The sequence below is a fragment of the Pseudorca crassidens genome, chromosome 11 (assembly GCF_039906515.1).
Source record: "Pseudorca crassidens isolate mPseCra1 chromosome 11, mPseCra1.hap1, whole genome shotgun sequence".
In the NCBI taxonomy this organism is placed as follows: domain Eukaryota; kingdom Metazoa; phylum Chordata; class Mammalia; order Artiodactyla; family Delphinidae; genus Pseudorca; species Pseudorca crassidens.
In genome coordinates, this window is record NC_090306.1 from 18,825,202 (window position 1) to 18,850,500 (window position 25,299).

A 25,299-nucleotide genomic window follows, 5' to 3' on the forward strand; every position below is an offset into this window, starting at 1 on the left:
AGCCAGGACATAGAAGCAACCTAACTGTCCATCGACAGATGAATGGGTAAAGATGTGGCACATATATAAATGGAACATTACTCAGCCATAAAAAGAAAAAAAATTGAGTTATTTGCAGTGAGGTGGATGGACCTAGAGTCTGTCATACAGAGTGAAGTAAGTCAGAAAGAGAAAAACAAATACCATATCCTAACATATATATAGGGAATCTAAAAGAAAAATGTGGTTCTGAAGAACCTAGGGGCAGGACAGGAGCAAGGCGCAGATGTAGAGAAGGGACTTGAGGACACGGGGAGGGGGAAGGCTAAACTGGGATGAAGTGAGAGAGTGGCATGGACATATATACTCTACCAAATGTAAATCCGATAGCTAGTGGGAAGCAGCCGCCTAGCACAGGGAGATCAGCTGGGTGCTTTGTGATCACCTAGAGGGGTGGGATAGGGAGGGTGGGAGGGAGGGAGACACAAGAGGGAGGGGATGTGGGGATATATGTATACGTATAGCTGATTCACTTTGTTATACAACAGAAACTAACACAACATTGTAAAGCAATTATACTCCAATAAAGATGTTATAAAGAAAAGATCAATTGACCAGAAAAATATATATATTTATTGAGTACCTGCTTTGTGTTAAACACTACTGTTGACACTAGAAATAGAGCTTTTTGTTTTTTTAATAAATTTATTTATTTATTCACTTATTTTTGGCTGCGCTGGGTCTTTGTTGCTGCGTGTGGGCTTTCTCTAGTTGTGGTGAGCGGGGGCTACTCTCTGTTGCGGGGCCCGGGCTTCTCATTGCGGTGGCTTCTCTTGTTGCAGGGCACGGGCTCTAGGAGTGCGGGCTTCAGTAGTTGTGGCACACGAGCTCAGTAGTTGTGGCTCGCGGACTCTAGAGCATAGGCTTGGTAGTCATGGCACACGAGCTTAGTTGCTCCGCGGCATGTGGGATCTTCCTGGACCAGGGCTCGAACCCGTGTCCCCTGCATTGGCAGGTGGATTCTTAACCACTTGCCACCAGGGAAGCCCCCAGAAATAGAGCTTTAAAGAAGACTCATGTCAAGAGGTGTATTTACTGGAAATTTAATGAAGCTTAAGCTTTGGGGTTCTGGAAAGGGCCCCTAGCAGTGTGTTCACAGGGTCATATGTTTTTATCTTTGTCAGCTCACTTAATTTTTTACTTTGTTGTGATTCTTTTCATAAATATTCTCTTTTGTACTTAATGTATATGAAGATCTTATATATATATATAATTTTCTTATTTTTATTCTTAAATAGAGTCCCCAAAATTATATGTTTCAGGCTTCAGAATACCTGAGTCTACTTCTGCCAATCTGGCTTTACAGCTTAAAGGGAAAATAAGACAAAGATAATTCAATGATTAGTATAAAATACAATGACTGTTAAGATAGAGAAGTATACAGTGCTATGGACTATATTGTGGGTACCCCAAACATAGTCTAAAAGGTCAGAGACAGCCTCTAGGATGAAGTCATGTTTAAGCTGAATCTTGAATTAAATGAAAGCTAGCCAGGCAAAGAAGGGAAGCATTCCAGGAAGGAAAATGATTTTCATTAAGACTCAGAGTCAAATGGGAGTGTTATATCATAGCTCAGTCCCTGAATTGCTCAAGTGCAGAGTGCAGGTAGGGAAGTAGAGATAAATGGGGCTGGAGAGGGAATCAGGCCAGATTGTGTATGGCTTTATGTACAATGTAAAGAATCTAAACTTGATCCTACAGGATAAAGGAAACCATGAACATGGAAAATAGATGGACTGAGTAAAACCACTTGGGCTAAAGGTTGGAAGCTGTAATCAATAATAAAAAGATGCAGAACTTTCCATAATAACGTAATGATGGTCCAGACTAGAGTGGTGATGTTGGAATAAAGAATGATGGAGAGGGCTTCCCTGGTGGCGCAGTGGTTAAGAATCCGCCAGCCAATGCAGGAGACACGGGTTCGAGCCCTGGTCCGGGAAGATCCTACATGCCGTGGAGCAGCTAATCCCGTGCACCACAACTACTGAGCCTGCACACCACAACTACTGAGCCTGCATGCCTAGAGCCCGTGGTCCGCAACAAGAGAAGCCACCGCAATGAGAAGCCCATGCACTGCAACGAAGAGTAGCCCCTGCTCACTGCAACTAAAGAAAGCCCGAGCGCAGCAATGAAGACCAAACACAGCCAAAAAGAGAAAAACAAATACTGTATGCAGCCAAAAAAAAAAAAAAAAAAAGAATGATGGAGAAAGTCAAGTGGTATTTAAGAGGTAAAACTGACAAGACTTAATGATGGTTTACATAAAAGAAGACTCGAGGGTGATTCCCAGGTTTTTCACTGGAACAGCTGATTGCGGAGTGGAACTATTTGTTGGATTTGCAAACATGGATGAGAAGCAAGACTGTCACGTTGGGCATAGCGAGGGGGAGATGAAGGGGAAGGAATAGAGCTCTGTTTTGGACGTTTTAAGTCTGAAATTACTATCAGTATCCAAGTAGAGGTGTTCGCTGAGGCACTTGATAAACATGTTAAGATTTTAGGGGAGAAATCTCCATAGGAGATATAAATTTGAGAGTGGTCAGCATATATCTGGAATTTTAGCTGTAACCATGTAGGAGTTAACTATAGATAAAAAAAAGAGGTCCCAGGATTGGATTATAGGATATATTAACTCTTATAGTTAGGGAGACAGGTAACTAGCAGAAAAACTGAGGAGAAATGTATATCAATTTGGTGTTCCAGAGGCCAAGAAAGATCTTCAGAAAGAATGATCAAGTTTTTCAAATGCTGGATTTAGTGACATAGAACTCATTGGTGACTTCCACAAGGGCAATTTCAGCAGAATGAGGGGGTGAGAGAGCCTAGCTGGAGTCAGTGAGATCAACAGAGAATGAATAAAGAAAGGAACTGGGTGCAGTAAGTGTAGATCCTTGCTTTTCGGAGTGAAGTTCTCAGGAGCAGCACTGGTGTCACCTAGGAGTTTGTTAGAAAGGCAAAATTTCAGACTCCACCACAAACTTAATGTGGCAGGCACCCGTTAGAGTCAGCGGAACCCACACTGACTCCCACTTCCTGGTATTTATGTCCTTATGCAATTCCCTCCCCTTGTGGACTGGACCTAGTAACTACCTTCTAATGAACAGAATAAGGCAAAAGTGATGTGATGTTACTTTTGAGATAGGTTATAAAAAGACTCTGGCTCTGTCTTGCTTTCTCCCCTGCCCCCTTCCCCAGCAAGCAGTTATACTGTGAGCTGCCCTATGGAGAGGTTCACATTGCAAAGGACTGATGTCTTCCAGCCAACAGCAAGCACAAGTAGGAGGCCTGCCAACAACCAAAGGAGGGAGCTTGGAAGTGAATTTCTCCCCAAGTCAAGCCTAGAGATGACTACGGTTCAGGCCAACACCTTGATTGCAGGGACGTGAAAGACTCTGAGCCTGAGCGTGGCTGTGTCCAAACAAATGTTTGCTATTTTAAGCCACTAAGGTCTGGGAGACTTTGTCAAAGCAGCAAGCATATACCTTCTGAATTAGAATTTAAATTTTAACAAGATTCCCAAACTATTTGTTGGTATTTGAGAAGTGCTAAAACAGACAATTTCAGTGAGGCATTTTGCAGTATCTATTGGAGGATGTGTGATAAAGAAAACTACTTAAAAGGTATACGTTTGTAAAAATTATAGCATGCTTATATGCTAATGAGAAAGATCCAGTAAATAGGAAAAAACTGATGTTATCTGACAAGGCTTTACTTATCATTTGGAATTTTTAATATTTAATCCAGAAAATACTATATCTGATTTTATAAAGGGAAGTTTAGATGTTTAAAAGCTGAATTTGTGTTTATGCAAACTAGCTGAAATAACAAATATTATGACTATTAGAATCGACAATTTAAATACTTAAAATTATGTAATTCACTTATATTCCTTATTTAATGATTATAATATTAAAATAAACTAAGCAGAAGTTTAGAGGCTACGGTGCTCTTCACATTGACAATTCATTTTATATAATTTACCTTCCCTATTGAAAATCAACTAATAAGCACTTATATCATCTACCATGTGACTAGAATTCTGCTGGGTGTTATGCGAGATAAAAACGAAAAAACAAAACCAAACCTGGTCTCTATCTGTTTACTACAAGTCTCTCTTTTCTAATTATTTGAACTTATTTGAGTAGTATTGGCCATCAGTGCTACAGCAGTTAAGGTAGAACTAATTCCAGGCTTCAATATTTAAAGAATAAAGGTGAAAATAAGAGTGAGCTTGGCCTTGAAGATTTGCAGGTGTGGGGCAGATGTTTTAGACAGGGTGAAATGTATCATAGCATGAGCGTGACATGCTGCAGGAATGGAGAGAAAACCAGCTTAACTCACAGGTTACAGAATAAAAGCAAAAGAGACAGAAAGCAGGGAGCTGAGAAACTTTTCATAATCCAGACTTGAAGATGTTTGGATGCCAAAGGGCAACGGATATGAAATGAAGTTTTAACAAGTTTAATTAAAGAGGTTAAGTAACAGGTCTTAAAGATGACTCCGAGCTCTAACCTAGGGATACAGGTTTACTCATAAATTTGGATTGATGGCAAACACCCACATAGGTGTTTACGGCACTTTCCAACTACCAGCATCTAATTCTTAATAACAAATTGAGTATTATACACATATTTAGAGCTCATTAGTTAAAATCCAGACAGTTCCATAATGCTTAAAAATTGCATATGCATATAAGAATCTTATTATTTTTCATTTCCTACATTCATGAATATATAGTAATGAAATGAATATAGTTATCTTTCCTTTGGATACACATATATATGTGCATAACTATGTTATTCATATGCCATACTGTACATGTGTATACACATATATGTGTACATACATACATGTACACACACAAGCTAAATAATTTATATATGTCTTATGAGCTGAATTGTGTACCCCCAAATTTTATATGTTGAAGTCCTAACCTCTAGTATCTAAGAATGTAACTGTATTTGGAGATATGTCCTTTAAGAGGTAATTAGGGTAAAATAAAGTCATATGAGTGGGCTCTACTCCAATCTGATTGGTGACCTTATATAAAGAGGAGATTAGGACACAAACAACACAGATGGAGGGACAACCATGTGAGGATAGAGGGAGAAGACAACCATCTACAAATCAAGGAAAGAGGCCTCAGAATGAAATCCACACTGTTGATACCTTGATCTTGCATTTCTAGCTTCCAGAACTGTGAGAAAATAAGTTTCTGTTGTTTAAACCACCCAATTTGTGCTATTTTGTTATGGCAGCCCTAGCAAACTAATACAATATGTTTGCCATATACAGCCTCATATCAATGTAGTTGATGTTTAAGTGAATTGGAGAAAACGAAAGACTGGCAGCAAGAATTAAAAAGAGTACTATCACTATTACATATCTGTAATCATATACAGTTTCCAAGATAAACATATGATCAAAAATAGGATATCAACTAATTTCAAAAGGTTTGTGTCTAAGCCACAATATTAATGCAACCATCTCCATCCAACATACAAACATACATAACTTGAAGCATATCTACCTTATTATCAATTTTTCAGGTCTAAGATATGCAGAACTAGTTTGATTGAAATTTGCCCTAGTTACTAAGTAAATACAAATACCATAAATGTGAAAAGGGCCAATACAACAATTTAACTCAATTAAGGAAATTCAAAATATATTATATGCATGTGTCAGCGTTCTGAAGTGGACACAGAATCTATAAGACTTCAAAACAAGGTCAAGGGTAGTGCTTAATGGGGAAAGAGAAATTCAGAAACTACTGGGGAAAAAAGATTTTTACTGAAGTAAATACGTCATCTATTTATGCCATCTCTCAATAAACTGCACTAAAATATTACAACAGGCTTATTTTGTTAATACCTCATGAGATACTTAGTAAAAATAAGATAATGGAAAATTCTGGCGTTTAAAGTTCAACCATGTGTGTTATTCAAATTGACTTTCAACTAGTTAAAAGTAATTTCTTCTACTCTTTCCTAGGTTTTAACCATTTGAACAGTTTTTCCTTAAGCCTTTCCAAAATTAATTTGCTTCTTCTTTCAAGCCAAGTATGGAAAATTCTAGCTCAAAACTAAAATTTTTCAAAAAGTTGAAAAATATACTGAGGCATGTTAATCAACTGTTTTCAGAATACAATCGGCTTATAGTACCTACTGATATAAATGATATATCTAATAGTAAATAACCCAATAACCCCTCAGAAAGCATGTTACTTACATTAGTATTAAAGTAATGAATATTTAGATAATAATTATTTACAGTGACACTATTGAAGAGTCTCATTTTGGGGGGCTATATACAGAGTAAGAAAAACAACAAGGTCACGTAGGCTGAGGAAGATTGTCAAAAGCAAGTATGTTCTTATCCAGGGTCAACTTCACAAACCCTTTCACCCACTGAACTACTATAAAGGTTCTGGAAAGTTTTGTGGCATTATAAAAATTAAAACCTACACACACACACACACACACACACACACACACAATCCCTGCCCTAGAAGAGTTTCTAATAAAGTGAGGGAGATAAACATGTAAACCAATCCAGTGATACAATGAGCAAAGTAGAACACTGGAGAAGGTATCATTCTGGAAACCTCCAGAAAAGAACTTAACCTGTAAAGAGCATCGAGGAAGATTATTTGTTAAAGTAGCTCTTAAAAAATGGCACTTCACTACCAAATTATCTTTCAGGACCCTCTTACCACCTACTTTCCATGTCTTCCAAAGTCACACAGTAAGCCTCCATCACATCATGCAACAGGATTGCTCTTATTAATCATATTTTCAGATTGGAACTGAAAACACCCTGCTCTACCACTCTAACTTCCTGGTGGAGGGAGTTGGGTAGGAGTTCATGGAGGAGTGTAAGACAAAGTGGAGTTAAAGAGGACACTATAGTTGGAACTTAAGGAAGGAAGGAAGGAAGGAAGGAAGGAAGGAAGGAAGGAAGGAAGTTGCTTTCTTTCATTTCATAGGCCAACAGATGAATTGGTGGATTCCTTCTGCTTGGAAGGAGCCCCTTACCATTCATAGGACAGTGCTAGCAATGACCATTATCTGTTATTGGCCCCTACATCCAGGGATATTTTAATAGTCTCAGTGTATCTGATGCAGAAGGGGAATGTTAAGCTATGCAGCTAAAGAAGCAGGTAGGACACACATCTTGCAGAGCCTTGTGTTTTACTCTGAAGACAACCTTAAGTTGCTGAAAGATTTTAAGCAGGAATATGACAGTCTGATTTGTGGTTTAGATCAGTTTTGTGGCAAGGGATAGAATCAATTGGAAGAGGGAGAGACTGGAGACACACAGACATGTTAAAAGCTACTGCAGTAAGTCAAGAGGGAAATGATAATGGCCTAAACTAATCATAAGGGAAAGAGAAGAAGGAACATATATGGGAGACAGACTTGATGGCCAATTTGATGGGAGAAAAGAGATACGGGGGAAAAAAAAAAAGGATAAAAAAAACACAGTTGGGCTTATATTTTATTTTCAGATGTGGTTCAGGAAAAAAAATCCTTTTTTTACCCAAAGAGTTTCAACATCAGTTGTTCCAAAGTCAATTCTGAATTATTCATTATACTCCCACTGATGTGAAGTGTGGGCAACTAATATTTGTTGACTTTTAGCACTGTTAAAATATTTTACATATGTATACACATAAATATACACATATAAATCTACACATATATGAATGAATATATTTACTGGTCTGTGTATAAAATCTCATTTAATCTTCATAACAATTCAATAGGGTAGATTGTTATTCTCATTCTACAAATTAAAGATGTTCAGGATCTCACAGATAGTAAGTACTATAGTTCTTACCATTGTGGCAAGGAAAGTATTAAGTTTTAGAAAACATCACAGACTATTTTAGAGCATAATATAAATATATATTTAAAATTTCAAAATAGATACATTCATTTTATGTCCATTCAATTAACATGTGTCAAACATTACGTGTAGGACACAAAGCAATAAAGGTACAGTCCTTGCCTTCGTGACACTTTCAGTTACAAAAATAAGACATAAATATGGAAAGTGAAATGAATCAAAGCCACATGATTAAAATCATGTGAATAAGAAAGGCAGTAATTACCAAAGAAAGGAGGAATTTATTTGAGCTGAAATCAATGGAGAAAGAATCAGAGAAGGGGCTGGTCCTGAGTTAGGCTTTGAATAAAAAATAACTAGAAAAGATGAGAGAAGTACAAAATTACAATGCTTAGCGCACAGTAGATATTCAATAAATATTTGCTGATAGATGTTCAATAAATAATTTGATGAATAAATAAATGGTTGAGCCCAAAAGTAAGGATCAGAGAAATGAATGAACAAAATGTATTAATGAACTAGCCTGCTGCTGGACCCATTTCATATAGTATCAAGAAACATTCAGAAGATTAGAGTCTATTAAATACCTCAACTGCCAAGGTAAGAATCGGTTCATACCGTGTCCCTAAACATATGCACAAGTACCTCCTATCCTAAAAAAGCAACCAACTATCTAGACTCCAAAAATCCCTCTAAAACACTTTCCTTAGTGTTTAGAAAGGAGTCATTTATTTACTTTCTTTCTTCTTCTCATCTAAATTGCTGGAAACTAGTCTTCAATGATAATCTTAAATCCTTCTCCTACACTTTACTTCTCAATCCATAAACTTCCCTGGAAATAATGACCTCTGATTTGCCAAATTTGAACGAACACTGCTGTGTAACAGCTGATACTGTTAATGACTCCCTCCTTCTCTAACTACATCTACACTCTCTGACTTTTCTTATAACGTGCTCTCCTGGTTCTCCTCATACCCGGTTCATGCTGACTTTATTACTTCTGCAATAGGCTGTTCTACCTTCCTTCACTCATTCCTTAGGTATTGGTATTCCTTGGAGTCTAATCCTTGGTGCTTGAATTTTCTCATGGATTTCCTTTATCTGAATGATCTTATCCAAACTCTTGGTCCAAGTATCATATATAAACTATTCGAAATCAGGGACTCCAGCCTAGACCTCTCACACTGCTTTTGGATGGCCACTCCACCCCCAACCCGCCGGCCATCTCTCCCATAGGAAGTTCAGTTTTCACATTTAATTTAATTCATCATCCTTCTTGCAAGACCCACTTCTACTCTTGGTATTTCGATTAATTTGGGTGACACCCAGTTACCTATGCTATAAATATGAAGTATCCTTGACTTCTCCCTCCCTTTCATTCCCTATGGCCAGTCAATGACAAACTTCGTTTAACCCCCAGGTTTTCATTTCTTACTATTGGAAAACCTACCAATCAGTCTCCCAGGCTCCAGTCCTCTGCTAAAGAAATGAATTCTCTGCTTAGCTTCCAGTGGCACTCATTACAGGTACACAATAAATATTCATTGGTTGTATTTAAATTGTAATAAATATTTACTGATTACATACTGTGTGTTAAGGACTGAAAAGTTCAAAAGTGAACAAGAAAGTATGTCTTGACATGGATGAATCGATCAATGGATGGATGGATGGATAAATGCCACTATGATCTCAACCCGGAGTTTTAGCCCTTCAATGGCTTTTCAGTTCCTCCAGCATAGAGAGTCTATAAATATTTCCTTGAATTGGTCTCCTCTTATGTCCTCCAACTACTCACCTATCATTTCTTGCCTTAAAGTTTACTTCAAACTGCTTAAAGGTCCATGTATACCCTAATTCCATCTCTTGTTTTCCAGCCTCCATCAGGGCTGTTTTTTTTCTGCCAGGAATGTTGTTTGTGTATCCTTTCACCACAACAACTTCTTCAATTGCTTAGTTGCCCTTCATCCTTTAGGATTGGACTTTAGGGATCATCCTTCCCCCCTCCAAGAAACCTTCCCTGACACCTTCCATCAATTTCAGATTTGAGTTCTTTCCCTTTCCACTCACTTTTGTTAAAATTCTATGCATATCTCTATTACATAACATCTGTTTACATCCCATTCTCCCCAACTAGACTGTGAGCATCCTAAAGCCAGAATTATGTCTTACTCCATCTTTAAATTCCCAGTTTCTAGCATAGTGCCTTGCCCACTTAAGGCTGTTAACTGTTTAATGACTGAATATATGAAGCAATATTCTATTTAAGAAATTAACAAATTTCAAACACAGGAGACCACTCTTCCCATATCAAAAGCTTAAGGCTTATTAATAGAAGAAACAGATTGTAAGCAAATAATTATACAAATAAGGAACAAATTAGTTTTTTTGTACGAGGTTTAATGCAAATAATAATGGTGTTTTAGATCAGCTGCCAGTGATACCAAGGAAGGATAGAAAATGGAGGGCGAAAGAGAGGCCTAGAGTTTAAGAAATAAGGACCTGAAGGAGGCGGTTAAAGAATCTTTTGTCACATTTTTTCACACATCAAACCATTCTTTTCTAATATTCCATAATCTATCTCTTCTGTAAATTTTGATTTTAAAAGCAAAAAAAGCAAAAAAAAAATTCATATCCCCTTGGGTATTAAAAGTAAATAACATGAATTTCCTAAGTCTTAAAATGATTTCTGTTCACTAACAAGAACCCGCTATTATGATGTCATTAAAGCACCTGAGCACGGTCAAGGTGTCTACTAAAAAAGATGTCTTATATACAAACAAAAGATAAAAACAAAATCCTTCATCATAGTGACTGTTCCCAATCACTTTAGACTTTCTGAAATCCAAGCAAGTTGAACTTTGCTTTCAAACAGCAATAAGCTCAGCTATACTTCCTCTCTTATTTTAAGAGGTTAAATTTATAACAAGTCTCCTAAATCATCTTGTGGAACACCAGACGTTCAGAACAATTGATACGGTATACTTAATAAAGGTGAAGGGGTTTCTAAATGCAGAAAATCTGTAAACCCTTCCTAGATTTGCTAAAATAGTATAATATGACATTAATATTTGAAATTTTTTATGAGAAATGCTAACATTGTATAGTAACTCTCATAAAATAAGTAATGAATATAAATATTTCATATGAATTTTATTTGAGAAAGTAGAATTAATAAATTATCTCTTGTTCGACTATACAGCTATTTTAAAAGAAAATATTTTTAGGAGATTTTTAGTTCTTAACTGCTTTGTCATAGGCTAAATTTTTCAGTAAGAGACTTTTTAAAAATAAAAAACATTTTTTGTCTTCTTAATGTAGCACTGCAAATGAAAACTTTACCCTACCAGACTTCCCTGGTGTCGCAGTGGTTAAGAATCTGCGTGCCAATGCAGGGGACACAGGTTCGATCCCTGGTCCGGGTAGATCCCACAGGCCACGGAGCAACTAAGCCCATGCACCACAACTACTGAGCCTGCACTCTAGAGCCCGCAAGCCACAACTACTGAGTCTGCATGTCACAACCACTGAGTCTGCGTGCCACAACTACTGAAGCCCACACGCCTAGAGCCCATGCTCCGCAACAAGGGAAGCCACTACAATGAGAAGCACGCACACCACAACAAAGAGTAGCCCCCGCTCACCAGAGCTAGAGAAAGCCCGCGCGCACCAGCGGGCAACGCAGACCCAGCACAGCCAAAAATAAATAAATAAATAAATTTATTAATAAAACAAACAACAACAACAAAAACACAACTTTACCCTACTTAATTTAATTTAAAATAAATTTATTAATAAAACAAGCAACAGCAACAAAAACTTTACCCTACTTAATTTAATAGTTACCTAGTTGGCTAGTTTAGTAAGAGATTAATTTATAAGCTCTTTAAGAAACATCTTTCAAAGTGGGAAGACGCTTCTGCATATAAAAAATACAGCATTCCTTCTTCACCTCTTTGCCCATAAATCTAAGGAATTCTAGTACAAATGAAAATTCCTGGATTAATTATCTAAGAAATCTGAGTATCCCTGAAAAGGTGACAATGAATCAAACAAGTCTCCTTTTCCTTCTGTATTCCAGCATTACGACCAAGGCATCATTTAACTATTGCATAATAACTCATTTTAAGCTGCTCAAAGAGAATCATTAATTAAGGAACTGCTTCTATATGTACATCTATATCAGAGTACTATCTAAATCTTGCCTCTGTGTCTTATGAAGAAATGAATGGCACAGAGAAAAGCATCCAAAATGATGAAAGTATTAAAAAGTAGGGATCTGGAAGAGGGGCATTCATATAAGCCACTTAAGACCAGTTCAAATGCTCTCTTTTATTTTCCACTTTTAATATGAAGGTTTAGCAAATATTTCATTCTTTAAAAGCATCTCATTTTTTGACACCGTTGATAGCCTTTCCACTTTTCTGTCAGGGCCTTTGATAGACATCCTTCCTCCTGGGGTGTATCCAGAGTCTGTGATCTACTGGTTGAGAACAGGAAGCTTCCTAAACCACTCTAACAATAAGCCTATGGAATATACATTTGGGATGACTCCTGGCCTAGAGATTTCTACTAGAATGGTAACTTTTAGACCTCTGGAAATTAAGAAATGTTATGAAATTTTCTCTCCACCCAAAAATGAAAAACAAATAATGCAAATGTCTTGAATGGTCAGAAGTACAGTGACCTAAAAATAGATAAATTCCTGAAATCCTTATCATTATATCACATTCTAAATTTTCAAAATGGGCTGATACATTTAACAAGTAATAATGATATATTATACAATAATCTAACTTCTTTAGAAATGCATAGACTCATTCCATCTAACTTTTACAATCTCCTCATGAAGTGAGTAGGGCAGACATTACTGTAGCTACCTTAAAGATTAAAAAGCTAAGGCACAAAGAGGAAAATGACTTGCCCAAGGGAACAGAATAATACAAAATGGGATTGAGACTACCAAGGTCTTCTGACACCTTGCATAATTTTTTTTCTGCCAGAATTTATTAAATTGAGACAATTAATAGTTTCAGATTACAAGTCTCACTATGCTTATTCAGAGCTTAACTCAGATAAGTCAAGTTTTAAAGTTTTAAGCCTTCCATTAAGCAACTCAGAGAGCATCAGAATGTACAGACAATCTCTCAGGTGAAAAATGTTCAAAAAGAAACAAATAAATGGAAGTAAAATACCATATACTGGTAATGGAACTGATTACACAAATAATTCATTTGGGGCAACTTTGTGTACACAAAAAAGTTTACTGTAGCATTGCCTAAAACTGTGAAGCATTGTAGACAAACTTAAATGTTCATTAGCGGGAAACATAAATAAAATATGGTGCATCCAGTTTAATGAAATATGATGCAGGTCTGAAAGCATGGAAGAAAGATGGCCATGACTTTTTGTTATATTTATTGGTAGAACATAGTCTATAAAATATTTACCCCCCCATACATTATATATTATGTAGTACATATCACATATATATATCATAGCATATATTATACAGATACTCTCACATCCTGCATATTACATATTGATATCTAGATACAAATAGATGTATACACATATTTATTTATGAATACATAATATATTTATACCTGGAAAATATTTTTACCTATTTTTCCAGTATCTAGTTCTGGAAAAATAGGTACCAAATTGTTAACAGTAATCACCTCTGCAGAGTGGGATTATAGGAGGGTATGAGTGTAGGCAGATAACTTTTAGTTTCTGTTTCATATACTTCTACGTTGTTTGAGGTTTGTGTAGTCAGCAAATGCTATCTTTAATATATTAGAGAAAATGTGAAGGGTTGGTATGAGCTGATTATATAAATAGGTTTAAATATGTTCTTTGAAAACAGAGCAAAAATAAATTATTAGTGAAAGAGTACTGTTTAAAAAGTTGTAGCTCTCCCTGCTTCTGCCCTTTGCACTGGCTGGAGTGGGGACACGGGAGCTGGAGAAGGTACCTAATGCCATGAGATAGAAGCCATGCTTTGTGGAAAGCAGTACAATAAGTAAGAGAACAAGCCATGGACTTCATACCGCGGAGTTACCACAAGAGCAATGCTGTTGCATGAGTGAAAAATATTCTTTTTCCATGTTTAAGCTAGCATTATTTTGGCCTGTTACAGTACAGTTAAACCTAATAAAGTATCTGATTCACATGGTATTCCAACAGCATGACTTGTTCAGTTCTCATGGAAAACAGACATCTATCATAGAGTTACAAGCAACATATTATCTTAGTCTGTTTTATTAAATACTTTTTCTGCTTCCATACTTTCCTATCAACATTATGACTAAAGTTTGCCTTCTACTGGAGCTTTCTACAGTGAAGAGCACGTTTACTGGGCAATAGAGTTGTTCAGTATCATTAACAGTTACATCTATTCAAATAAAACAACATATTGCTCCTCTGGGCTTATACTTCAGTTTGATGACCTTAGTTAGTGTGAGTTTAATACTAAGATGAGATTCCATGTTTGCTGTGGCAACAAAAATATGAACCTAGAATTCTGAGGGTTAGGCTACAAATTCATAAGGTTACATCACATTTTGAGGTCTCTGGTCTGAAAACACAGTGTCACTAGCCAATTTGACACTTCTATGTGATCAAGAACGAGAATCATGTCAAAAAGAAAATACTGAGCTGAATGAGTTTATATTTTAATTGAATGGCATTTTAATGTTCTTAACTGTTAAAAAGCAAACAGGATGGATTAAAAGATTAGATATAGTTTTAGTCTAATGAAATCTGAGGAATTTATCAAAGAAAGGGCTTTTGCTCTTTTTGTTTGCTTGTATGTGTGTGTTTTGGTGGTGGTAGTGTGTGGGGTGGGGCGGGGGGAGAATGGATCAAACATTGGTTACTAATATAGCACAGTTATCACCTCACAGAGTTATACTGCTTAAAATTAATTATGTCTCTATGTTTTATAAACAATAAGGCACAATATAAGCTATCATTTTTATACTAAGTTATGACACTTTGTCACAATAAGGACATATACATCTCTCTTTTCTCAGTGATGAATACTGTATTGTAAGCTATTATAAACTCCATTTTTAGCAAAAAACAAAAACAAAAACACTATTTTATTGACCTAGAAACAGCTGTTCCATGAGAACTGGAGGGTGGCTGTCACCATATAATTGTGCAATGTTATATACTTTTTCTGCACTCAGTTCTCTTTACTTTTTAATCATTTCATATTTTTATGTCACCAATCCGAGAATTTAAATGATTGGCTGTTTAGGTACAAAGTTCTTCTTTACAAAAATAAATATTTATAAAGCTCTAAACTAAATCAGGTTTGCCCAACGTCATTGGTTTCTAAGATTTGGGGAGGGGAGGTAAGCGGAAGAGCTGGGCACAATAATTCTAACACACACAAACACAGAAGCCTGAAGATGTGATTATATCTTCTTTTCTCTGCTTATTTACAAAGAACCTACAGTATGTGATCCTGACGACACATGTTTCCTATTTTGTCAGTTCAATAAAAGCATACCATGTCAATGGTTTTTAGCTTGTGATTTGGTGATTGTTTCAGCACTGACTGACCTGTATGTCAGCTGACACAGCTGACATAGTTAAATCAGAAATTAGCATGCAGTCTCCTAAAAATGCCAGACACATGGACCCTCTGCACCAGAGAGATATAATGAAACCCACATGATACCCCCATTAAACAATGAAACATGTGACATTAACTAAAAACAAGAACACATCAGCAAATGTGCCTGAGGAAGTTTATGGTATTTAACTCCTAAACATTAATTTTATCGTGGTATATGAGGAACTAATTAACTGAGAGTTTCCTTTTTTATTGGAAGCGGAAATACTGTTCAGAAAACTGATGAAGAGTAAGTACAGCATATTTTAAGTTTATGCAGCTTGGCTCATCGACTTCTATTTATTTAAGCTAATCTCAGAAGGCAATTAAATGTTTCAATCAGTAACTTTATATGGCTATTTTATTTAGCACATTTCTGAAAAATTAATCAATGTGTTAAAATGCAGAATGAGTACGTGAATGTATTTCTAGCTTCATATAGCCAAAACAATGACTAAATACATTTTCAAAAAAATCACATGATCTTTTCCAACATGAGCTCTAATAGACAAGTGTAAAATGATAATAAAAAAGTTAAAAACTTGGTGATTATAATTAAAATAGTTAAGAGACAAATGTTTCCATCAGCACTAAAATACTTTTCTCTAAACAACTGTATTTTCCTAGTCAGAGGAAGTCTCATTTAGGTGTGGCAGAATGAATTTGATCCTATATAGCATGAGTCCCCAACCCCCAGTCCGCGGAACCAGGCCGCACAGCAGGAGGTGAGCGAGCAAAGCTTCACCTGCCGCTCTCCATCGCTCGCATTTCAGTCTAAGCCATCGCTGGCCTTACCACCTGAACCCCGCCGCTCGCCCACCGGTTGGTCCGTGGAAAAATTGTCTTCCGTGAAACCGGTCCCTGGTGCCAAAAAGGTTGGAGACCGCTGCTATATAGGACATGAAATGTAATTAATTGCTGGGTGTGGTTCTAATATAATCTTTTTTTTTTCTTTGGTGAGGGGAGACACAGGATGTATGTTTTGCTGGTATTATACTCAGTATCCATCATTTATAAGTAACTTAATAAGACAGACACAATGGTAGGTACTGCTTCATATAAAATCCTATTTAATCTCTGTAACAATTCAGTAAAATGAGTGTTATTAATCCATTTTGTAGGTCAGGAAACTGAATCTCAACAACTTGCACAAGGACAATTAAAGTAGCAAAATGAGGCAAATCAATTGCTTATCTGAATATTATACATATCCCTGTAAGTGCAAGATAAATTTTGTTATAATATTCTGTTCTGTGGTTGTAACATGATAGATCAACAACCATAACTTCCAAGTAAAAAGGTTGTAACATTTAAAAAATGAATATATAATATACGAAGCCACAAGTTCCTAAATGTCTTGGATTCAGGCACCATCAGTGGCTCAATAATTCTTTCCTGACACTCCTAAGACTAAAGAAAGGTCCAACTGCTCCATTTTATTAAGTAATATGTTTCAAACAACTCAGGTAATTTATGTAGTGTCTGAGAGATGTCTCTGTATTTTCCTTGAAATTTTAAAATATCCTGTGTGCCCCTGTGAATTAGCTTCAGCACCCTGGTACCTTAGCACGGTTTGGGAACTACAGTCCATTAGTTTGGGAACTATAGCCCATCTCTAGGGAAAGATACTGTATCTGTAGCTATGTGACACATTCAATTTGACACTTTGGGCCAAACTATCAAGCCAACTCTTTTACAACTGTTTCCTACTATATACAGAAAATGGGTTATTTTATTGGATTTTGACTTCCTGTAGTTTTTTAAAATTTCCACATAAAATGTCTTCCTGTCAAAAATTTCTGAAGCATCTATTAGAATTACGTGGCTAGAAATTTTACACCCAAACAAAAAGGAGAGAGGCAGAGGACTATAGTCATTAGTAAAAAGAGAAGCACCTATTCCTTTCCTTTCTGCCTATAAAATATGTGCTCTGAAGGAACAGCACTTAACCTGAGTGGGGGGCTGGGGTGTAAGGAAGCTGAGTGTTGTGGAAAGAGAACTGAAAGTTGGGGCCAGAGAAATTGGTATTGACGAAACTCATGACCTTCAATCACCTTACCTCAAAGGTCCCTCTCAAGTCTAAAATATTGGGCTAGGGGCTTCCCTGGTGGCCCAGTGGTTAAGAATCTGCCTGCCAATGCAGGGGACACGGGTTTGATCCCTGGTCTGGGAAGATCCCACATGCCGCGGAGCAACTAAGCCCGTGTGCCACAACTACCGAGCCTGCGCTCTAGTGCCTGTGAACCACAACTACTGAAGCCCACACACCTAGAGCCCGTGCTTCGCAACAAGAGAAGCCATCGCACACCACAATGAAGAGTAGCCCCTCCCCCCCACTCACTGCAACTAGAGAAAGCCCGCATGCAGCAATGAAGATCCAACAGCCAAAAATGAATAAATAAATACATTAAATAAATAAATCTATAAAAATAGAACTTGCTGTATAAAAATAAATAAATAAAATAAAAAATTTTTTAAATAAATAAAATGTTGGGCTAAAACCAGCATACATATTCAAATTCATTTTGAATTTTGGTAGATTTTTTTCTATGATGAGCCAGCACAAAACTCTTCCTGCCAACCTAAAACTGTTCTTCAGGTGTCAAAGATGTGTACATTTTATTTCAAAAATATCCACGTGGGACTTCCCTGGTGGCACAGTGGTTAAGAATCCACCTGCCAATGCAGGGGACACGGGTTCAATCCCTGGTCCGGGAAGATCCCACATGCTGTGGAGCAGCTAAGCCCGTGCACTACAACTACTGAGCCTGTGCTCTAGAGCCCGCGCTTGGCAACAAGAGAATGAGAAGCCCGCGCACCACAACGAAGAGTAGCCCCTGCTCACCCCAACTAGAGGAAACCCACGCACAGCAACAAAGACCCAACGCAGCCTAAATAAATAAATAAAAATTAAAAAAAAAAATCTACCTGATACAAGCTTTGCAGTTCACAGGTTCAAGTCTTTGGTTAAGAGCTTAGGACTCCACTCAGATTTTCCAGCAGAAGCAAATGGACTGTGTCCTTGGACTCTTCAACCATCCGGAGTATACTTGAACCAACTCATTTGTACATACATTCAGTTTATAATTCAGAACTGGAACTGGCATTTATTTATTTATTTTTAATTTTGGCCACGCCATGTGGCTTGCGGGATCTCAGTTCCCTAACCAGGGATTGACCCCGGGCCACAGCAGTGAAAGTACCAAATCCTAACCACTAGACCACCAGGGAACTCCCAGGATTTTAGTTATTTAGTTTTTCAAATTTATTTCAAGGACTTCAATGATTGTTTTCTGATTAAAATGAGCTAGTACCCATAAACATAATTTAAAATTGGGATTTTTAATTACTGCAATATAAAATCTGGGGTGTGTTTAACATGTAGCAACTGAATTGACAATTTTCACAGAACTGGTAAGTTAAAAATACAGATTACTTCATTATTTTTTTTCCCTGAATGTTAAACCAGTGTTTTTACATAACTTTTTTCAAGTTATTATACATATTTAAAGCACTCCATTTAATAATACACCATTATTTTTACCTCCTTAGAAGTCTGGAAGTATTTTTAGACTTTAAAAAAGAAGTAAGAAAGGCAATAACTAGATATAGATTCATGAAGAAGTGTGGTTTCATGCTTGATTTCACTAACAGCAAACACCAAAACAGAACTGAAATTCTGATAATATATCAATGTTTGTAAAGTGACCTACATAGATAAGAGTGGACTACAACATTCTCTAAAGCTTCCTTTATATCTAGCCAGTTTGCTCTGAAGTCTCTGGCTGTGCTATTAATTTATTCTTATATTGTTTAATGACACACTTTCTAGCAGTTAAGAGAAATTCCAGCAACTACATTCTGTAGGTGTCCATTCCACACCGTGTTTCTACCATCGTATTTCTTAAAGGGAAAATACCTTTATTTCCAACTAGAAGTTTCTTTTTTGGAAAAGAAGCTTGATGATGTTTGATGATGATGGTTAGGTTACCCAACTGGTGTTTTTATTTTTTCCCCATTGATAACATTTTAACTTTCATGTGTAGTTTCAAAGATTTTAATTTTATTTATCAAAACACATAGTCTACACAGAAAAATTTATCATCAATACTCTCTTGAATGGACTGATGAAAAGCATTTGAGAGTATTTGATACCAAAAAATAGTATACCTTTCATATTTACTTGAAACTCAAATCAAGATGGATTAGTCAGTGTTGCTTTCATTGAGAACTCCGTGATATTACTGAAATTAAAACAAATGACAGCCAGAGCAGTGACCTATGATTGACAATTACAGGGGGAATAAAATAGCAAGTCCCACTGAAGAGAGAAGACGGCAAGATTTCTTTCCCTACCTCGATTCCTTTCCTGCAACATGATTATGGAGGAAATAAGTAGCCTGGAGTATGTATCGCTCCCACCCAGCTCCTCGTTCAAACTGACAGTGTGAGAGTGTCAACAAGGGTGGCACTCTCTTTTACTACTGGCTTTTTCTTCGTTTTAGAGTTTGGCATGATGCTTCTTTCAAGCTTTCCAGCAGCTGTAGAAGGCTTTATTCTATTTTACTTCCAGGATACAAAAGAAGTGGTATCACTTATAACTTTAAGCACTGAAGGTATGAATATCAAATGGTTAATATATTAACAACTTTAGGAAGGGAAACATTTCTCCACGCCACGTTACGTTAACACTGAACAAATTTGCTATGCCAGCTCTGTCAAATGGGAGTGAGGCAGAGGTGTTCTTGACCTTTTCCAGCCCCCCAGTTATGCTATTGTTCATACTCAATGTGGTTTTCTCTTCAGCACAATATTCGCTAATGGGACTTATGTCTACAGTTGCTTAAAAAATTTCTTTTTCAAAAACAGAACTAGTCTATATGTACATATTGCAGGTGCAGTCTGAGGCAACTGCTGATTTTTAAAAGTGTCATTTTTTTTCTCATTTTAGTAACCAAGGCTATGAAAAACATATTGGCAACATACATTTAATGTGAATAGTAATTCCTTAGGTAAAGGGAAACAAAAAAATCTTTTGTAATTAAAAACTCAGAAATCAATGTAGCAATAGAATTTTAAATTCTCTTCTTAAAATTTAAATTAGTTTTAGAATTTAAATATTTAGGATATAAATATAGTCCTTAGTTATACAAAGAAGTTGGTGTTTCTGGATGAATCAATCTACAAAGACAGTATTATGCAACAAATAATATTAAATAAATACATTAAGGATCCAGAGTGAGAACACCATCTTAAAACACAGGAAACCTAAGTCAAGAGAAAGATGTGCAAAAGCCATGTTTAAAACTGCAAAGAGCAAAGTGCTTACAAGTATGAATTTTTATACTCCTCAGTTCAGTTCACTTTTACCTAGACCCCATGGTTGCAATCTACTCACTCACATGGCTTTAAAATATTACATCCCATTTCTTCATTGCTGTATAAAGAAAGTTTAAAATCTAGGAATAAATGTTAAATATGAAAATTCAAAACATCATTTAACAGGAAGCAGATTTGATTCCTAGTAATGTTCAGAAGAATTTCTCAAATGCAATAAGTGTTGGAGCATAGCAAGATGCTAATGTGACAATTTATTAACATATAAATGAACCAAAGTCTACTGGTATTTACAAAATAATATTCTATATAAATATCTAAAATGATAATACTTTGCTAATTGTTTTCAGTGGTATTCTACTTTGATCAGTGAAAATATTTCAATTATTAGATTGTTTCCAAAACTCACAGTGTATAATTTTGATTTTCCTTAAAAAAGTCATAAAATCACAGGCAAGTAAAGTTGATAAGCAATATAAACAGTTATCTCAATGTAACCCATCATTTAGTGTAAAAATGCCCTTGTGTTGTTTGTAATGAATGCTCAATCATTTATCCATTCATTCAACAAATAGTTGAAATTGTACTAAAAGTGAAGATATAACAATACGTGAGACAGAATGAGCACTGGCCCTCATAGAGTTTACAATTAAAGTGAAAGGAAATACACAGGACCCAAAGGAACCTGGAGAAAGGGATCTAACTAGATTAGGCCAGCTTTCCCTGTCTGAGCTGGAAGAGGTTCAGAAAACCAAGGAGAGTGAACACAGACAATTCAAGTCCAAAGTCAAGAAAGAGTATGGTTCGGTCTAAGAACTAAAAGAAGCCTAATGAGAAATTAGGCTGTAAATGTAGGGAGGAGACGGATAATGGAAGGCCAACTGATTCACATTAGGAAACTTGGGTTTATTTTAAAGGGCAATGGAAAGCTATTAAAATGCATATTCCTGTCTTACCTACATAAAAATAAATTGAACCCAAAAATTATATTCATAATTTAAGAATACACTGGAAATGAAAGTTATGAAACAAAATTATAAAAAGCAAATATTGGCTTCAGAAGCATAGAAATAATCTAAGCTCTTGAATACAACATAAATCCTTTTCTACACTTTCTGTGTGTTTCCTCTTTAAAATAAAAATGCTATATGGGTGATCTCATTTCTTGGTGTGGCAGGAATATTAAATTGCCTAAAGCCATGCCCTCCACGCACGCCCAAGTGAAAAATCAGTGGTACTTACTACATCCAGCCTTATAGCTGAAGCCTGGAGGAAGGAGGAATCCTTGCTGGGCAGCTGCAGCCAGTGTCCGTTGATCGGGAGGGAATACAGGAATCATTAATGGCGGCAGTTGACCTTGAACCTGCTGAACGTATTAGAGTGAATCAAAGAGAAGAAGTTTTGATATTCCATGCTTCCCATCCTCCCACCCTTATGATATAAGAAAAAAATTATTCAATTCAATATACTGGCATAGAAGCCTGCTAGAACCCTGGATGTGAGGCTATGTCTTAGGACTACTTTAGATAGGAGAATCAGAATACTGAATACTTTAACTGGAAGGTGTTATCAAGTTCACTTTCTAACCTGGTGAATAATTTCCCTACATGATGATATCCTTTACAGTGATGAAGCATCAATACTTCACACTACAAGTCTTTTCTTACTGCATTAATATAATGATTAAAAAAGTATCCCTTAGGTTGAACTAAAATCTCCTTCTGTAAATCCCACCTGTTAGGACTAATTCTACCTTCTAAAACAAAATTAAACTGGTACCATTTTACATATGAACAGCTCTTCATTACTTGAAGATAATTCTCATGTTCATGCATAATACTAAGGTTTTTTTTTTTTTTTTTAGTTCTTGAATAAAAGAGCTGAAAGAAAGCTTAGAGAGTAATAAAGACTTTCCCCATTCTTTATAGAAGAGGTAACTGAGGCCGAAAGAAAACTGACTTGCCTGTGGCCATGGAATGGGGGAGTCAAAACTATGTCTATGATCTAGTCCCTTGGATCTTTTGAATTCATCTATCCTTTTTGAGGCAATTGAACCACTCGTCAAACCACACGGCCTCTCTTTTGGTTGCCATCTTTAGAATACACCTTAATTTTCTGGTGTCACTCTCAGGAAGTAGGGTTCACATCAGTAAATAAATAATCTAATACAATGGAATCACTATTTTCTTTTAATTGAACAGTAATTTCTAGAAATATAAACCAATGCAGTCATTTCTGCAGCTTTGTCACATTGTTACTAATGCAGAGTTTGTCATTTACTAAAATACCTAGGATTTTTTTCCAAATATTTAAGCAAGATTTCTCTGGTGGACATGGTTATTGGTTAGTGTTTGTCAGAGAACATACGAATGAGAATTTAGGATCCTGCTAAAGGTCACATCTGACACTTTATTCTCTTTACTATTTCTTCCTCACATGAAGTCAGTTATTTGGAAAATAAACAAATAAATATTTCATGAACACATACTGTGTATAAGAAAATGAGCTAGGTAGTACAGACATAATAGTAAACAAAACAAACAAGATCTTATGCCCATGGAGCTTACATTACAGTGGGGATAATGGTTAAAAGTAAAACAAACACATGTACAAACAAACAAACAAACAAACAAACAATTCAGTCGCTAACCTTAACAGCAACTCTGAAATATCTCCGGACTTGTTTTCCCTCTCTCTCACTGGCATTCACATTCTTAGACACATGATTCTGATAATTCTCATAATTTCTCACTTTAAAGGTCCACCTTCACTTTCTCCACCGTTTCATCTTTCATAGTAAACCTCTGAGGTATTTCTGAGATTTTGGTGTGTGTGTGTGTGTGTGTGTGTGTGCGTGCGTGCATGCGTGCGCACGCGCGCGTGTTGAGGGGGCAGAGGAGGGGATGAGAGAGAGAGAGAAGGAGGAAGGGTGAGGGGAGAGAAAGAGAGACAGAGAGACAGCCAGCCAGCCAGCCAGGCAAACAGAGAAACAAGCACTGTAAGAATGAGGAATCTGTTTTCAGAAATGACTCCAAATTGCAAAGTATTTCTTTTAACCAAAAGGATTTTAAACCTATCACTGCCACCAGAGTGAAACTAAAAGTGAACAACACAACCAGGAAAACAAAAAGAGAATGTTTTAAGGTTAGAACTGAAGGTTAAAAAGCTTATATCACTTCAGCCCACATTTTCTGAACATACTGGAGAAAAGATAAACTTTATGTAGACACCAATGGAAAACAACTGACTGAAGTCTCAAAAATTAGAAAGTGCATATCGAGCAAGTATGTAGGAAAAAGTGGCCTGAAACAAGAGGGAGATGTTTGAAGGCAAAACAGCATGGGCGCTAGTTCTGTGTAAGAAGAGGACGCTGACCAGAATAACAAGCAAACCAAGAAACAACAAACTAGCCACGCTGGTTAAGGGTTATCACTAGCTACTATGTATCCTTTACATTTCATCGTAAGTTATTATATTTTATATAGTACATCTCCTCCTTTCTAAGACACCATTGGTTATACAATGTGTAAGATGGTTATAAATTTAATAAGAGCACTTTAGAGGGAAGAAGAAAGGAATTTCAAATGAAACACACACAAGGGTTGTAAGAGTCATCCAAACTTCAGAGACCTTAAAATTTGGGAAAAATAACTTCTACAATTGCAGAAACAATAGCTTCTTATTTTAGTGCAGTAGTTCTTAAACTTGAAGCTATATTTTAGAATCACCTGGCAAGCTCTGAAAAACTCTCAATGCCCAGACTGTTTCCTAGACAACGGGGGTGAATTAAATCTGAATCAACAGGGGTGGGACCCAGCCATCAGCATTTTTTAACGTTCCCCTGATGATTCCAATGTGCATCCAGGTTTGAGAAGAGCTGTCTTAAAGAATGCTGAAGTCACTGTCAACAAATCTTTTTGTCTTCTTCATATTTTGCCTTGAGTTACAAAGGACTTTCAGGTATACAAGTAGTTGAAGGGATACTCTGCCTATTACAGGTCTGGTGCTCACAGGACATTAAACTATATTCCTCATAGAGTTCCTTCTAAATGAGTCTTGTATCTGTATTTCACCTGCTCCTCTTCTGAAAAGCTTTTGATGGTTGCTTTTACTTAGAGAATAATGACCCAATCCCTTCACATGGTATTCAGGATTCTTCACAATTTGTTCCTAGTTCATCTTTCCAGGTATTTCTGCTGCCCTCCTTCAGATATTCTGTACTTCTGCCTCAATGGGTCATGAAGGGTTCCTTGCATACTAGGTGTTTTTCCACGCTTGAACAGGCTCAAAAGTATCTTCTCCTCTGTTTTTAGTAATTTCTCTTTTTCTTTTCTTCTTGGCGAAATTCAACTTATTTTTCAAAGGCTTCTGAGACCCACATAATGTCTTGGCCTGTGCAGCACTTCTTTCTTATGGTGCCAATTTTCAGGCAGAAAGAACTGTTACTT

General features: G+C 36.5%; 1 protein-coding gene across 7 annotated transcripts in view; it reads right to left on the reverse strand.

The window, feature by feature from the left end:
• Window positions 1–25,299, reverse strand: part of SOX5 (SRY-box transcription factor 5) — a 991,426-nt gene that overhangs the window by 108,882 nt on the left and 857,245 nt on the right. For all 7 annotated transcript variants that reach the window (XM_067695917.1, XM_067695916.1, XM_067695915.1 and 4 more), the window contains one exon: window positions 22,094–22,214. In XM_067695917.1, coding sequence (XP_067552018.1) covers window positions 22,094–22,214 — 121 coding nt within the window. The remainder of the gene's footprint in view (window positions 1–22,093; window positions 22,215–25,299) is intronic.